Consider the following 17,263-nt stretch of genomic DNA (forward strand, 5'->3'; position numbering starts at 1 on the left):
TCGATAGTTTTTGCAACAATTGAGATGCATGGATGTGATCGAGTGATGCACCAATTTAGGTTTGTGCAAAATATTTCGCCCTCACCCTAAAACCTTGATGAACTTCACAAGATTAACTTGCAGAGGAGAATCGATGAAAATTGGCCTAAATTCCATGCTAAGGGCCCGGTCTTTATCCTGTTTGAGAATCACTTTTTCACCCAAAAGTGCTTTTCTCTTAAAAGGAGCAAAGAACAGCCTCCTTTTTCTCTTAAAATTTCTCCATCAAAAAAGTGCTTCTCTCTAGATGGAGAAGCTAAAAATTTCACCATCTAAAACGCTGGAAGTGCTTTTGGCTAATAAAAGACCAAATTAACCTATTTCTCCCCCTTGAAAAAACGTTCTTTCCTCTGCTGTGAAAGCTCTATACCCATTTTTTTTTCACATTTTCACTGTGAAAGCTCTTTTCTGTTCTTTGTTCCTCTTCCGCAGGTAAGTTTGTTTTCTTCTTCTTCTCTTTAATTATTAATTATGCTTTGTTTTTAGTTGCTTTTTAGTTTCTCTTCCGCAGGTAAGTAACTCTTCCAACAGAAAAAAAAGAGGGAAAATTCTGGCTTTTGTGCCTGTTTTGCTTTTACTGCTTTGTTCCTCTACTGCTGCTTTGCTCTGCCTCTTTTGCTTTACCGCTTTGTAATTATTCCAAACTATTTTAATTGATAAAAATAGAAGAAATATAGACTAAATCAAAATTCGTATCCAAATTCCATATCGTTGGTGAATTTTCTGTATCTTTTGTATTTAAAAGTTTTGATGATGTTCTTTTTAATTGTTTCTAGGGTTTAGCTTTACGATAAGAAACATTACTAATTACTGGAATTCAAGCTCTCCAATCTGTTGTTGATATTTTGATACTGAAAATTAATTATATAAATGATCATAAAATCACATTCAACGGTTGGATTTTGCAATGAATCAGATTCGTATCCAAGCTAAAGGGGAAGGTTTGATTTGAAAATGCTGTGAAGTACTTTCAAATTGATAACCAGCAAGGCCTTTCTTCTTAGAAAAGTCAAATAGATTGAATGTGCAGATTCCAACTTTGCTCAGTTTATGTAATTGTTCTTAGATCTGTTTGATTATATTAAAGGCTGAAGTCCCTTTTCTTCTTTTAGTAAATTATGGAATTGGTTCTGCTTGTTGCATTCTTTGCATTCGAGAATCGAGAGAAAAATCAAGAAGAAGCAAAGAGTTTTATTTATTAATAATGATATTTACGTAATGAAAACCTGATTGGTTCTTTCCATTTTTGGTGTTTTTACTTTGTGGTTTGGAAGTAGTTAGTAAGATGCTTTTGGAATTAATTCTTATCTAATATAACAATTGATTTGATCAACGTGATTGCTTGGATTTGAGAATAGATGAACTTGTTTAATGTTGGGAACTTAGTTGGAGAACTTGTGAATAGCTAAACATGGTATATTTCTTTGTTTTGGTAAAAGAATCTAATGCCAGTAAGTGCCCATTGGGGTATATTCCTGTTCCATTTTTTAACATAAGTTTTGGCTTTTCTCTGCTAAAGCTTGATTTATACTTAAAACATTTAATCAAGAGCCATTCTTCTCTCTACGGCACTTGGCTCACAGCCTTCTGTTTGTAAATTTGTTCCCAGGTAGAATATGATATTCTCAGATGCTAGCATTTGATGTTGGTGAATTATGTGACATTTGGTGGAGAGTGTGAGGCTCTGCGCTGAGCAAATAGATGCAGGCTGTTGGCTTTTAGTAGTAATGAAAAACATACAGGTGTTTCCCTCTTTTAATAAGTAATTATATGTATATAATTGCTCTCTTTGGTGTCAGCTAAGTAGCCACTGTGTCAAGTTACAAGTGATTATTACTCCTAAGTTAACATATAAAAGAACTGTTCACTCCTAAGTTGCAACTGTTGTATTTTTTGGATTTTTTTTTTTACTTTTAGTAGGAAAAAAGTATGATTAATTCTGTTAAGTGGGACAAAGAGATTGGAAAGCATGGCTTGAACTTTGAAAGGTGATATCATGTGTAACTCAAACCATATTTATGTTTGAGTTCCTTGTTTTAGAAAATGGATATAGCTGCTGCTTGCTGTTGACGATTCTTAACCCAAAGTATTAATGCTTGCTCAGATTCTTAACCCAGTGTTTATTTCATGAAAGGTTCCATCTTAAAGTTGCTTCCTGTTTGACTAGCAGTTTTCTAGTATTAATGCTAGTGGATTGGTCTTTGACTAGCAATTTTCTAGGACTATTCAGGTGATTGCTTCTTGACTCTTTGTACATTGTTCTATTTCATTTTCTTTGTCAATGAATTTGATTTTATCATTGGTTAATGTTTTTAGTAGCTTATGTTCTATTTCTTTTTTGTCAAGGTTGTGGAAGGCTCTCCAGTTTTATGCAGGCTTCAGCATTTTCATGCTTTATGTGTATCAACTCCCTATAGAGTTCTCAAGTATGTTACAGTGGATAGCTGATTTTGTTGGTCTATTCAAAATATGTTCAACATCTGAGTGGACTGAAATTTGCTCTTCTGTTTCTCTTGTACTTTTTTACATCATGGTATGTACTAGTTTTATTACTATAGGTCTGATTTTGTTTAAAGATTTTAGCTGAACCTTTAAATGAAATGCAATACACGTTAAACTGTTCAATTGAAACTATGTTTGCTTTTATAATTCTAAGTATTTTGTTTTATATTCTCAAACATTTAATCTAAGGGGTGATGAAATAGTTAGTTCGATCCATTGTTAATTGAACTATAATTAACTAAACCGTTAGTTGAATTGAGCTTTTTTCTGTTAAAATAATTAACCGAATCGAACCAACTTCAATTAATTTTGTCGGCTTTCTATTGAATTGTTGTTTATATAACTTTTTTTTTCTTTTGGTCCAAAGTTCATACCATTTTGAAACAATTATTGGCAAACATTACACTAAAATAGTAGTGTGCATTAAATCGGAACAAAAATATGACAAACAATGTGCATTGTCATATAGTAGAACAAAAATATTATAACATTACAATACAATGACAGTTGGAACGAAATTGATAGGTGTTTAATTAATTAAAAGTAAAAAATAATTTTTATAATAATACAATCGTGTCAATATCTAATTACAAATATTTAATTTTTATATTTAAATATTTAAATATAGTTTATATATTCTAATTAAATTTTATAAATAATTAATATTAATTACTTAGAAATATTTAAAATTAATATTATATATTAAAATATTAACAATAAGTTATAATAAGTTATTTTTTTATATTTTTGCTAAAATATCATAATATTAACTAATTTGAACATTATTTAAATACATATTTGTTACTTTATAATCTCATGTCTAAAATGGGCATTTTATTCTTCAAAAACACTTTTTGACAGCAATGCCAAACACTCAAAATTCTCAAAAGCACTTCTGAAAAACACTTCTCAAAAGCACTTCTCAAAAGCAATGAAGAACTGGCCCTAAGTATATCTACTTATGGGAACATAGGTACGACTTCATACCTATATTCGAACCAATTGTTAAACTGGATTTGGCAACATCTTCAGATTATATGACATGGTTTAGACTTCATGGTAAGCCATATTTATTGTCAAAAGGAGGAAAGAAGTAGACAAATTCGTCGTAGAAGGCCAACATGACCCAACATGAGGCCACAATTGGGAGTACATGCAACAAGTTCATCATCATCATCAACTTCAACCTCGAATGCTATACCAATGGATGCACCTTCCAACCAGTATGGTTCTTATTTTTCTAGTGCATTTACTAACCCGTGTTTTTCACACAAGCACCAATTTATGCACCATCATACCATGCATCAACACCTTCTCCAGAAATATTCTACGTACCACCTCCATCTATAAGAGCATATTACACTCCACTACCATCAATAATACTAATTCATCCGCCATTGCCTACAATTCCAACATTTTATGCACAATCGGATTATTCAACACCATATATTTCTTTATCAATAATGTCACAAGCACCACCAGAATTACTGTTATTCAAAGGTGAGTCATCTTTACAACCACCTACTAATACAATCAATTATATAAGATGGCAACTTAGGATGCAAAGAATAACAATATGAAGATAATGTTAGAGATGAAGATGAAGATGAAAATTGATGTGGAGATGGAGATGAAGATGAAAATGACAATGATAAGCTAAATCCTCAACCAATAAAACATGTATTTTAATAATTTTATTTATTATAATAATTTTTATATAATTTTTCCAAACTTCATAATAGAACATATATTTTATCTATATATTACTAATATGTTTAGTTGATTTTTTGTAAACTTGTCTATGGGCCGGGCCACCCGACCTAGCCCAAAGACTCACTCGGAAAGTGGGAGAGTTTAAGTAAAAATATAGACCCAAAAAATAGGTTTGAGAAAAAAAAGGCCCTGCTTAGAAAATGAGTTAGGCATTGGATAAGGCTTTTTTGGCCCGACCCAAATATGCAAAAAAAAAAACTGTTACTTTTCCTTGTTGTTTTTTGTTGTTGCTATTTTATTGTTATTTTTCATTATTTTGCTACCATTTCACTATTATGTTAGTACCATTTTGTTATTATTGTTTGAATATTGTATAACTTTTATTGTTAATTTTTTTTTACTATTTTAGAGACATTTTCTTGTTAAAATTTACCTATCTTAGTGTTATTTAAATATACATATATATATTTATTTTTAATTTGTCGAAAAATATTTATTTTAATATTTTTAGTATTTTTGATGTATTATATATATTTAAAAATTTTATATAATAAATAATATAAAAAATTTAATACAGACAGGTCAGGCCGGACCCAAATTCTAGCATTTTCATCTGGGTTGAGTTTGGATAAAATCTTAGGCCATTTTTCGGACCAAACCTAGCAAACAGACTTTAAATTTTAGTTGCAGCCAACCCATAGATACCTCTAATTTTTTATGTTAACATTAATTTTACATTAATTTTTATTTATTTTTAAAGTTGACAAACACTGCTAGCTCATGCATTGCACAGTTATGCAAGCTAGCATTTGTATAATTCTTAGTAAGTTTTTTAATTATATTTTTTGCACTTTCTATATATATTTTAATAAATGTATATATTTATAACTTTTATCTTTTTATAATTTTTATGTAACAGCCCGTTTTTAGTAAAATCAGAATACTGATTTTGGGACCATAAATTTGAGTCCAAAAGAAAAATTATTTTAATATTATTGCATGGTCTGCATAATGATAGAAATATCGTATAAAAATTTCGTTAAGAAAATTTTACCGATTACATGTTTAATTAGATGTAAAGGACCAAATTGCAAAAAATGTAAAAATTGAGTTCTAGTAGCTATATGTATCAATAGCTATAGAAATCAAAATTTGAGGTCCTTATATGACAAATAGACCATTAAGAGGAGTTAGTAGATAAGTATGCTTAGTCATCAATGGAAAATTAAACAAAGAAAATGACTAGGGGTGAGTTTGGATGGGCGGTGCGTTTACTTGCGGTTAGTGTTAAAATAACGGTAGCAGTGAGATTAGATACTGTAGCGATATTGTAGCGTGAGACAAAAAGTAAGCTAAACGCACCGCACCGCATCCAATCGCCCATCCAAACCCACCCTAAATTGGAAAGATGAAATAATAAAAGATGATATTTTAATTAAATAAGAAATATCATTTTATATCATCTTTCCTCAAATTAAATACATGGAAACCATAGTTAGAAGAGCTTGAAGATAACAAACTTATTTGGTATTGGGTAAGTATTCTTGTCCCATTTTTAGTAATTTTCATATTTATGAGATTGTAATAGTTTAATCTAGTTATCTCGGGGATTAATTTGTAAAATTATCAAAGTACTAGGGTTTTTCCATTGATAAATATAGTTGAATTATAAAATTTTACTGTAAAAAATGAAAGATGATTGATAGATAAACAACTTTTGTAAAGTGAACATTGATGAAATTATTATAATTTTTGATACCATACTTAAAATTATTATAATTTTTGATTGAATACTTAAAATTATTTACAATCTTTCTCAACTTTAACAAAGATAATGTCCACTAGAAATAAATCGAAATTACGAAAAGGAAAAAAATATTACGAAATTGCTTCAAGTTAAAACCCTGGCACCGTATTACTAAAACCTCGTCTCTTTTGAGTGCCATAGCCGCCTCCACATTCCTTTCACTCTTCCAAACATCGAATTTTCATATTCCTTTTGGCCGAAGCTCCGTCAATGGCGAAGAACAAAAGAGAGCGAAACCAAAATCCGCAGCCATTTTTAGCAGATGACGATTCCGTCGCCTCTACAAAGAAACACTCCAAAGCTCCCAAACACCACCAGAAGCAAGACAAAGTAAGATTCCGCTTCCTTCCTTCAGCTTTTTCTTTATTTATTGAATTCTTTTTGTTGCTATTTTTTTTTTAAAATCTATGTGTGTGTGTTTTTGCAGATGATTTCGTCGGGGATGAGCTCGAAAATCTTAAAAGAAGCGCTTCTTCAACAGAAGGAAATAGAAGAAGAAGCGTCAGGAGGGATCGCTAAGAGCGCGTTCGGTTCGGTTGAAGAAGAACCTAACAAGCATGAGGAAGAAGAGGACATTGACGATTTTGGTGGATTTTCTGAGACACAAAGTCAATTTGGCAACTATGAAGTAACAACTTTTTATTTAATCATTTAATTTGATTTAATTAAACATTTCAATATTGCTTTCCTGACTAGTTATCTTCACTAGTATTCTCTTTAGGAACTTAGGCTCGATTTACTGTTACTGTTTCCAATTTTCCTTTTGATATGAAGTATGAACAATTGAACTTTTATTTTTATGAAGAAAATATCAGGATTTTGTTGCAATATCAAATGTTAATTTTCTTTTTAACAATTTTAAGATACATAAGCAAATAGGACAAAGCAAGTTTCACAAGTAACAACCAAATGGAGCCTTAGTTTATTGAGGATTGCTTAGTTTTTTCCCCCTCTATTTGCAGATCATTGCAATTATTCTGGTTAAAAGGTCAGTTCTACGTTTATTTTATGTTGTAGGAGGAAATTGATGAGGATGATGAAAAATTGCTGGAGGCATTCTTATCAAAGGATGCTGGTCCACAAAGGACACTTGCGGACGTTATAATTCAAAAGATCAAGGAGAATGATGCAAATGCTGCTTCAGGTAACTTTTTAAGTTGATTATATTCAGTTATTTGATCTACCGATATTGTGAAAGAATTTTACCTACTTAGAAATGGGGTTTTATGGTTGAAATTGTTTAATTGCAGAAAAACAACCTTTGCCTAAGTTGGATGACTCTCTTATTGATTTGTATAAGGGGTAATATTGCTCCCCTTGTGTTTGTAAGATTCTTTTTGTTTCTATAAAAGAAAGTGCAGAGCCCTTAACAGGTGAATGCAAACTAAATGTGCAGAGTTGGCAAGTTTCTGAACAAATACACAGCTGGGAAAATGCCCAAAGCCTTTAAACACATTCCGTCAATGCAACTCTGGGAGGATGTTTTGTACTTGACTCAGCCTGAGAATTGGTCTCCAAATGCGATGTTTCAAGCCACAAGAATATTTGCTTCCAATTTGGGTGCTAAGAAGGCAGAGCGTTTTTATAGGCTAGTCTTGCTTCCACGTGTTAGAGATGATATTCGGAAGAATAAGCGACTTCATTTTGCTCTATATCAGTCTTTGAAGAAGGCTCTATACAAACCTGCTGCATTCAACAAGGGAATATTGTTTCCATTGTGTAAGGTATACAAATTTCTGCCCACTGCAATGAATTTTGGTATCTAGTTTTCTTTTTCTATCTGAAAAAATTCAAATAATCCATGTCTTCTTTATGAAATCCCTTTTGCTGCTACTGTTGTAAGCTTTTAGCCTTAAGACTTTCTCTTTAGATTGATATTTCAGCTTCTTCATTGTTCTTCACTTCTACCTTATTTTATTTGCATAAGTTTTTGGGTTTTTGGTCATGTGGTAGAGGATATTTTTGGATTGTATGATAGGCTGCTTTCTTTTATTTTGACATAAAAGCTTTTTTTTTTCTCCCCTGCTCCTTTTCAGTCAGGGACATGCAATCTCAGAGAGGCAGTTATCGTTGGGAGTGTTCTTGAAAAAGTCTCCATTCCTATGCTTCATTCAAGGTATTTTACTGGTGGTTTAGTTATTTGATACTAGGAGGGGTTTTATTTCAATGTTAGAATTCAGGTAGTATGTTGAACCTGTTACCAAACTTATTATCATAGTTTTTACTGTTACTGGAGATTGTAATTAATGTAGATTTTACTTATGCCTAAATAAGAATCACAATATTGGACACAGACTGAATAGGAGTTTGCAAGTCAGGATCTTGTGGCTGGCTTTGCCAGAAATTTTGGATAGCCTGCAGCTTCTTGTAGGAAATGCAATAATATCCTTTCCAGCAAGAATATTTTAAAGTTGGTACTCATCATTGTGGATGTTATAAAGTGGTCGGGAGAGGTGTTTTTTTGAATCTTTAAAAGCAAGTTAATTGCTTATAGTTTATTATAGTAAATGGAATTGATGATCTGAGCATGGTAGGTTTGTTTAATTCTCTCTAAGGCTGCTGGATTGTCATTCAAATTGTTTAAGTTCAGATGATTACGAGGGCCTCTAATTTGTAAATGGAATTGCAGTGTTGCATTAATGAAGCTTGCGGAAATGGAATATTGTGGCACAACAAGGTATTTTAATATTTTGACATTTCCTTTTGTTGTTTCTCTCTCTCTTAGAAGCAAAATGGTGGATGGTGGTAGAAGTAAAGTTTCAGCATGTTTTATGGTTCATGGTTTCATGATCTTGATATCTTGTTGATGCGTTAATCTCTTTCAGTTATCAGATAGGGATCAATAATCTAGAGATTTGCAATTCATTTTTTTTCTTGTAGTGCCCTTTCTTACAAACTGTATCATGTTTGTCGGTAAAATTGTTACAGTTACTTTATAAAGCTTCTTTTGGAGAAGAAATATGCTCTGCCATATCGGGTTGTTGATGCTGTTGTTGCTCATTTTATGAGGTTTCTTGAGGATACAAGGATAATGCCAGTAATATGGTATCAGTCTCTTCTGGCATTTGTGCAACGGTCAGTGAAATTTATTTGAGATACTCTTTGCCTCTTGAGTATACCACTTCACATCTTATTTAATATGCACCAAATTATAATAATGAGTTTGAGATAGTATGGTAGACCTTTACTGAGGAAAATATTTATGTCAAGCATCAATGGAATTGTTCCTAGTTTATATTAAAGCAAAATAAGGTAAGAAATGGTTAAAATGGATGAGAGAAAATAGTAATGGAGAGACACCGTCCTTCTTTACTCTCTGCAGCCATAATGACATTGCTGGCTCACTGGTTCTGCTATACTTGGCATTCATATTTGTTGACTGGTAGTTTTATTTTTTAGATACTATTGAAGTTTCTTGATCTTCCCTTTTTGTTATTTTAAAGGAGACCTCTGTTCATCTAAGGAAGTGAGGAGACATTTTATTATTGTGTCTCTTCCTTGAGGTATAGTGAAATCGAAGGCTGAGATATTGTTCCAGTCATCAGTTTTCTCAATTGATAAATTGGTTGTTGCTTGTACACATTTTATTCTCTTAGGTTATATCGTGTGTTTGTGTAGCAAAAGATTTCTGTTTTTAACTTAATAAATATGAAAAAAAAAAGATGATGCTGGTGATTCGAATTTCCTTTTCCGCGCTTTGAACTGATGAATTATTAAGTACCCATGTGGATGGTGATGCACTTGTATGTATTTGTTTTCCTTTTAAAATTGCGCGGGAATGTTTCATGAATTAAAAGTTATTTGAAGTTGATTAATCTGATGGAACTATAGCATATCTTTAGTATCTCACTAGCTCATGACACCTCTGTGATGTCCCCGTTTACTGCATTTTTATCTAAATATTTACAGGTACAAAAATGAACTGCTCAAGGAAGATAAAAATAACCTTAGAGTTCTACTTGAGACTCAAAAGCATAAATTAGTAAGACATCGCTCTCACATCCGTACTGATGACGAATAGCTTCTTTTAACTCCCCCCCCTTTGGTCCAATTTTGACAGTCAATGATCCTTGTGCTCATCATGATATAGGTTACACCTGAAATAATGAGGGAGCTAGATAACAGCCGTAACCGAGGCGAGAAGGAGGATGATCCTATGCTATTAGATATCCTTTTCTTTTTAAGTGGCCATTTCCTTTTTCATGTTTATGAATGTAAGAATTAACTTATAAATTTTGTTGCTTTGTGGTAATGGTGCTTGTTTATGATTCATTTATTTGCTTTGAGGTTTTTAAAGATGACATTAGTTGTACTGTGTTCAAGGAATAACTTAAATTAGTACGTATAAGTATTGTGCTGTAATGCAATAGAAAGCAAGATGCCATGCTCTAGGATGTATGTTGTTTAACTGTTCATTGAAGGGCAGAATATTAGGATTGACATGCATTAATCCTAATCCTAAAAGCAAGAATTTACTGTGCACGTTTGGAAAATTGGATGCACTTGATATTAATTTTGTCTGCTAAAAGAAAAGCAGACGAATATCCGTTGTATAAATGGTTTATTTATAATATTATATCCTGTATGAAGTTGCCTATACCTGTTTGCAATCTTATTTATGTCTGCTTGAGTTCAAGTGTCACGTAGATACATTTCAGTATTAATAATAATTATATATGTTTATATCTGAAGACGTCTCCAATATTGAATAAAGAGTATAATGTTATACATTGTATTTCTCTGTTTTTCTCATATTGGTATGTTGGCGGAGTTGGATTTTTTGTTACCTTGACTTGGTATTACCATCTTCTGTTCATGTGATCAATAAAACCATTGAGGAAGACAGGTTTGATATTCCAGAAGTACCTATGGAGGAGGATTGACTTTACGATTGCTGACCCCATTGATGCCTTGGTATGATTGATTCCTGCTTATGCATGATATAAAATTATATATTTAGGATTCTGAATGTGAGCTTTTCTTCAAATGCATCCAAATACTGGCATGATTATTATTTAAATTGTTTTATGTTGTTCTCCTATGCTTAATCCAGTTCTTATGTTTCTGAGCAAAGTTTTGAACAAGACATTTTTTATTATTTAGACTTCCTGGTACAGGATTTTGATAGGGTTGCTGGACGAAGCCCCTTAAGTTAAATGGTAAAGCTGGGTAGCTGAGATGGGAAGTACGCGAGGAGTAAGCATGAATTCTCGGGTGGGGTCTTGCCAATTAGAAGTTATCGAGAAGGTTATACCATGATTGCATGTAAAATATGATTGCTAGTAGGGGAGCTTTACAATTCTTTGAACTTGTTAAAGATTTAGGGTTCACATAGGTGACAAATTTTGCCTTGAAGATTGCAGGATGAATTTTGTTTATGCCATTTATAATTTTGTGGCACCTAAATTGTTTTTAAGCAGTTCGTACCAACTTAATCATTTGTTTGGTAAGTGTTAAACCGTTTGTTATTTTTTTTTAATGTCTGGGGGTCGGCAGAGCAATGGCCTTACCATTAAATTTGTCCTTTGTTCTTCACATGGATCAGGCTGGCCGAACTCTCTAAAAAGCTCTCAAAGTGTAAGGTTCCTAGCTCAAATGCCATGCGACATATATTACAGAATTCATGTGAATCGTGTGTTTTATACAAGTATATCTAATTTTTTTATGATCACATATTTGTTTTAGTATGTTGAGCACACGTGTCAGATTCGAACTTGTAATAGAAAATAGTTTTAAAAATGTGAAAATAAAAGATAAAGCTTATTTTAACATAGTGTGAGTTTAAGGCTGTGTTTCTTATGGAAAGTGCTTTTGGAGTGTAGCAAGGTTAAATTAAATATGTTTTGTTTGGGGTCAAAAGGTACTTTTACATCCAACTTGGGAACTAGTTTTGGCTTTTGCCAAAAGCATTTTTGGTTATCTTTTTACATTCATTTAACCCATTTTCATGCTGAATTTTGAATACTTTTTCTTATTCCTTAAGGGGCAAGGTTGTTTTTTTTTCTTTGAACAAATTTTGCTTGTATTTGTGGAATTGTAGTAGAGAACCTTCCCGAGTTAATATTTTGTGCTTATTCCTATCATTTTTGAATAAAAATAAATTTTAAAATAATTCATTAAATTATTGAAATATAAAATATTCTTTTTGCTATGTGGAAATAAAATAATAACAAATTTAATATAGGTATAGGTACTAAATTCTAAAATTTTGAAAAGTGCAAAAGACTATAAAAATGTTTAAAATTTATATTTTGTGTCAAAATGTTGATAATGAATTACAATAAATTAATTTTATATTGCACTAAAATTTAAGTTATATTTTATACATCAAAATATTAAGTAATTTTAATATCATTTAAATGTATATTATTTAATTTTACAACATCATGAATTTACTTATTAATGATTCAAATGTATTAATTCATCACTTGTTTTGTATCAACTGTACATATTTATTATTATTATAACAATAAATTTATCTTCAAAGTTTTCATATTTTGTCATTTTGGTATCTCAATTTAACAAATTTTATTCTTAACATTTATACGAATTGACAGTGATTTAATAAATTTAATTTGTAATATTTACATATTTTATTAATATTTACCTAAAATATATAAACATTAAAGATTAAATTTATTATTATAGTAATCAAAATTATATAAAAAAATTATTATTTTTTAATATACAACAAAGAAAAAACACAGATTAAATAAACGTGGTCAATGTATAGGGGTCTAACGATTTCATCCGATAGTTTCAGCAAGCAATGAAGTCCAAAAGATTGTAAGTACGCCATCAAAGTTAAACTGTTAACAACTTTGTTTACTTCTTTCTTTAAATATTAATGCCATAATTAATTTCTTTTAGTTGCTGATTTCTAAAAATGATAAAATTTTAATAAAATAAAATTATTTAAACTTTTTTTAAAGAATAAATTTAAATTGAGAAGAGTAAAAAGTATTTTTATTTAGGGTAAACTATAAAAATAGTTACTTTCGTTTAGTCACTTATATTTGAAATGTTACGTTTTAGTCACTTACACTATCGTTTTGTTATAGAGTGGTCATTTTACCGTTAAGGTCCGTTATCTCCCTAATGGTAGTCCTACGTGGTAGTCCAAATAAGTTTTAAATGCCAACTTGGATATCTAGTTGCTGAGATGAAAATAGGTTTTTAATTAAATAAAATTAATTTGGACTGCCACGTAAGACACCTAAGTTGGCATTAAAACCTATTTGGACTGCCACGTAGGACTACCGTTAGAGAGGTAATGGAGCTTAACAGTACAGTGACCACGTCGTAACAAAGCAATAATGTAAACAGTTAAAATGTAACATTTCAAATATAAGTGACTAAAATGTAATTTGAAGTAAATAAAAGTGACTGTTTTTATGGTTTACTCTTTTATTTATTTATTTTATATTTATTTAAGATCAGAGGTTTTGACTTTATGGTAGGATAGCATCGCAAGCATCCTTAGCCCATGTTATTTGACCTTTTATTTATTAAACTTTGTAGTTGTCCTGAACCTGAAAAGATAATAGGAAACCGAAAGTGAAGGAAAAGTTTATTTCATACAATTAAAGAAAATGAGAATGAGATTATTTTATCATTTTGTAAATTAGGATAAAAGAGAGTTTAAAAAATCAGTCTTTAGGCCGATTCACTCTAAAAGTCAATTTCACTTAAGAAAAAAAAAACAAAATATTATCAATCGACACTAATAAATAATATCAACTTGAATTTAAACCATTTTTATTGGAATCTGATTAATTTATTTTTACCTACCTACCCGTAAATACTTTTTAAGCATTTGTATCAAATGAATCAAAAAATTACTATTTGTTAACTTTGTTGACGTGGATCTAGGTGTATATCGCATTAATAACTAATTAATTTTTTTAAAATTTTAAAAAAAACTTTTTTATATGTTTATATTTTTTTGATAACTTTAATAATTTTTAAAGATAATTATTGTACTTTTTTTAATTTTTAAAATTTTAAAAAATTAATTAATTGTTAACATGACAATTCACGTGTGTGTATGCCACATCGGCAAAATTAACAAGCGTTAGCATTTCTATTCATTTTAGCATGATTTGATAAACATCAATATTTAAGATTAAAAAAATTGAAAAATTAAATGAAGGACTAAAAAAACTTATAATTAAGTTAATCATATATAATATTAATTGAGCTGAATTATCGCAACTAATCCACCCTACATATATTGTTAAAGATTTTATAATTAAGATAATCAGACGAATATTTTAGGGAATCTTTCATATTTCGTGATGTAATAAAATAAGCTGAAAATTTGGAGCTTTGAACGGCCACTTTAATGGTGCTATAAAATAGGAGGAAAGAAAATGAAGACAAATTTAATTGTACTTCATCTTGGATGATTATTTATTTTTGAGAGTCAAAGAAATATAAAATTCAACAAAAATATTGAGGAAACAAACAAATTTCTCATTCGTTTCTCAAGGTTATAAGGATTAATAATTATTATCAATTGTGTCATCGTGGTACCTACATTATAAAAATGTTCATACATTATTGACTCCCCTTTTTTTTTGTTAATTTTTTAAATAGAATAAAGTTATATTTAAAACATTAAATTTTTTTTTAAAAGAAGAAATCATTTGTTAAAGGGTAAACTATGCCCATTGTCACTTTTGTTTACCTTAGGTTATATTGTAGTCACTTATGTTTGTAATGTTAATTACTTAGTTATTGTGTTGTAACATTTTAGTCACTGAGCCGTTAATTGCCATTAACGGTGTAACGGTAAGCTGATGTAACACGTTAAATCATATTTCAAACAAAAATTTTAGGTTAAATTATACAATTGGTCCCCATATTTTTTCTTTTTGAGCAATTTAATTTTTTTTATTTTATGTTCTTTAAACATTCTGTTTCCATTCTCTTTTGCTTCTCCTTTTGTTTTACTACTTCTCCATTTCTTTTAACATATAAAGAAGTCAAATTGGCAGTGAAGAAAGAAGCAGGGTTTTGATAGTTAGTAGATGGTATGTGTTTATGGGTTTTGACGGCTTTCGACTTCCTGCTTCCTTTTTCATTGCCAATTCGACTTCCTGATATGTTAAAAAAAATGGAGAAGGTAGGAAAACAGAAGGAGAAGCCGAAGAGAGTGGAAAAAAAAGAAAAAAAAAGAAAGTTTAAAGAACTTAAAAGAAAAAAAATTAAAGTGCTTAAAACGAAAAAAATATGGGGACCAATTGTATAATTTAACCTAAATTTTTTGTTTGAAATGATGATTTAATGTGCCACATCAGCTAACTGTTACACTGTTAAGGGCAATTGACGGCTCAAAGACTAAAATGTTACAATACGATAACATAAGTGACTAAAACGTAACCTTTCAAACATAAGTGACTAAAATGTAACCTGAGATAAACAAAAGTGACCATGAGTGTAATCTAGCCTTTTTTAAATTAAAAAAATATTATAAGAATTAAAATATTAAAAAAGGAAATGAAATTATTTTCAAAACATGAAAATTTCTTGATTGGATAATGATTTCTAAGTAATTAATTAGCGCAACTCCGCGTTGAATTAGTTTGTGAATATTTAATAAATCAAGGTGGATAGTGAAATCAAATCAAGATTATAATATTATGAAGCTTTGAAGTGACTATAAAATGGAAAATGAATCAAGCAAAATCTTTAATCTCAATAATGATGTCCAAAATGAAGGCGTTCCTTATGGCTATCATTCTCTTGGTGTTCACTCTTCTTACTTTCACGGCTCCAGCTTCAGCTCGATCTCTAGCTATCCACAGTAAGATCAAATTGATTTACACCGAAATTCTTCTTAATATTTCACAACATATGTTGATAAAAGAGGCTCTTTTTTCTTTTTGAAGATGTAGATACTAAATTTTCAGATTTGGGTTTGGTTTAATTAGCTTATATATGGTATTGTTAATATTTGCAGAAAAAAGTAGCTATCCATTGCCAAAGCCAACGCCGAGTCACAGGTGTTCTAGGGTTCGTGGTAAGCGTGTTTGCGTGGGATATTGATATGTATAAGGTCAAGTTGCTTCCCGTTTATCTTGTTCTTCAGGCTCCGATTATATTATATAAAAGATGGCTTTGAATCGTGTGTATTTGCACTTTGGAAATTGGAATTGGAATTTGTTGTTTGATGCAAGTGTTTAGAAAATAAAACATTTTTGTTTGGATATAGAACTGTCCATGGGTCGGGCGGCCCGGCCCGACGGCCCGTCCGAAATATGGGAGGGTTTGGGTAAAAATATAAGTCCGAAATATGAGCTTGGGTAAAAATTTAGGCCCGTTTCAGACAAGATTTTTTTGGCCCAGGCCCGGCCCGGCCCGAAAAATATTAAATATATATTTTTTATTTTTAAAATATAATAGTTTTTTATTTTAAGTTTATTTACTTTCATTTCCTTGACTAGTGTTACAAAATAATAATAATAAAACATCAAGTTTGTTTTACTAATCAAATGTTAGATTTTGTTACAACAATTAATACAATTAATACAATTAATAATTTGATAAATTTACTAATCAAATGTTAGATTTTATTACAACAATTAATACAATTAATAATTTGATAAATTTACTAATCAAATGTTAGATTTTATTACAACAATTAATACAATTAACAATTAATAATTAGATAATTTTACTAACAATTAATTTTAATAACAATTAGTTTTAATTTTATTAAATTTTTTTTAATTTTAATTAAAAATGGGCCGGGCCGGGCCGGGCTCGGGCCCCATATTTTTTCTCCGGGCTGGGCCTGGGAAAAATCTCAGGCCCATATTTCGGGCCGGGCCTAGTAAACGGGCTAAAATTTTTTTGTGGGCCTAGCCCGAACCCAACCCGGCCCGGCCCATGGACAGGTCTATTTGGATAAGTAGAAGTCTTTATTTATGCGTACGTTTAAATAGCAGTAATAAATTATTTATTGAATTCAATCCTTATCCATTACTTAGTTTTTGTTCAATTTAATTGTTTTTTAATAATTAAAAAATACTGATTGAGTCTTAGTTCAATTAGTATGAATATTGTTATCAATACAAGAGGACATAAGTTCGGATGCGCTAAAGTGCATTATCCTCCTATTTATGAGTTGTGGAGGGGCTATGAGTAATTTTAGGTTTTGTGTCAAGAAGAATAAATATTATTGGAACCTATAATGAG

General features: G+C 30.5%; 2 protein-coding genes, 1 long non-coding RNA gene and 1 other non-coding gene across 11 annotated transcripts; all 4 read left to right on the plus strand.

The window, feature by feature from the left end:
* The first annotated feature begins 6 nt into the window (after positions 1-6).
* LOC107954113 (piezo-type mechanosensitive ion channel homolog) lies at positions 7-2,670 on the plus strand. 6 transcript variants are annotated; one of them, XR_001699420.2, is made up of 5 exons: positions 77-471; positions 1,649-1,781; positions 1,957-2,027; positions 2,174-2,269; positions 2,386-2,670. XR_001699420.2 is itself a non-coding variant. In XM_041097603.1 (3 exons), exons 1-3 carry the CDS (start codon positions 1,969-1,971, stop codon positions 2,624-2,626), a joined length of 396 nt encoding a protein of 131 aa, XP_040953537.1. In that variant the 5' UTR covers positions 1,649-1,968; the 3' UTR covers positions 2,627-2,670. The 6 variants fall into 6 exon arrangements, 1 of the variants encoding a protein (XP_040953537.1); XR_001699418.2 differs by lacking the exon at positions 1,957-2,027 and having other exon boundaries at positions 7-471; XR_005916172.1 differs by having other exon boundaries at positions 52-471; positions 1,649-2,027; positions 2,210-2,269.
* A 3,466-nt stretch (positions 2,671-6,136) lies between these two features.
* Positions 6,137-11,461, plus strand: LOC107954112 (bystin). Of its 3 annotated transcripts, none has more exons than XM_016889585.2 (12): positions 6,137-6,391; positions 6,489-6,689; positions 7,079-7,205; positions 7,312-7,363; positions 7,458-7,785; positions 8,098-8,177; positions 8,691-8,738; positions 8,990-9,136; positions 9,971-10,043; positions 10,152-10,227; positions 10,865-10,975; positions 11,165-11,461. In XM_016889585.2, exons 1-11 carry the CDS (start codon positions 6,272-6,274, stop codon positions 10,942-10,944), a joined length of 1,332 nt encoding a protein of 443 aa, XP_016745074.2. In that variant the 5' UTR covers positions 6,137-6,271; the 3' UTR covers positions 10,945-10,975; positions 11,165-11,461. The 3 variants fall into 3 exon arrangements, with proteins under 3 accessions (XP_016745074.2, XP_016745073.2, XP_040953538.1); XM_016889584.2 differs by having other exon boundaries at positions 11,179-11,461; XM_041097604.1 differs by having other exon boundaries at positions 11,190-11,461.
* Positions 9,525-9,644, plus strand: LOC121219737 (small nucleolar RNA snoR111). The gene has a single exon (XR_005916628.1). It is a non-coding gene; the product is annotated as a small nucleolar RNA snoR111 (small nucleolar RNA).
* Positions 11,462-15,656: 4,195 nt separating the features above from the next.
* On the plus strand, positions 15,657-16,241 carry LOC107956639 (uncharacterized). The gene is made up of 2 exons (XR_001700182.2): positions 15,657-15,869; positions 16,026-16,241. It is a non-coding gene; the product is annotated as an uncharacterized lncRNA (long non-coding RNA).
* The last annotated feature ends 1,022 nt before the right edge of the window (positions 16,242-17,263 follow it).

Source organism: Gossypium hirsutum, chromosome D07 (assembly GCF_007990345.1).
Source record: "Gossypium hirsutum isolate 1008001.06 chromosome D07, Gossypium_hirsutum_v2.1, whole genome shotgun sequence".
NCBI classification, from domain to species: Eukaryota; Viridiplantae; Streptophyta; class Magnoliopsida; order Malvales; family Malvaceae; genus Gossypium; species Gossypium hirsutum.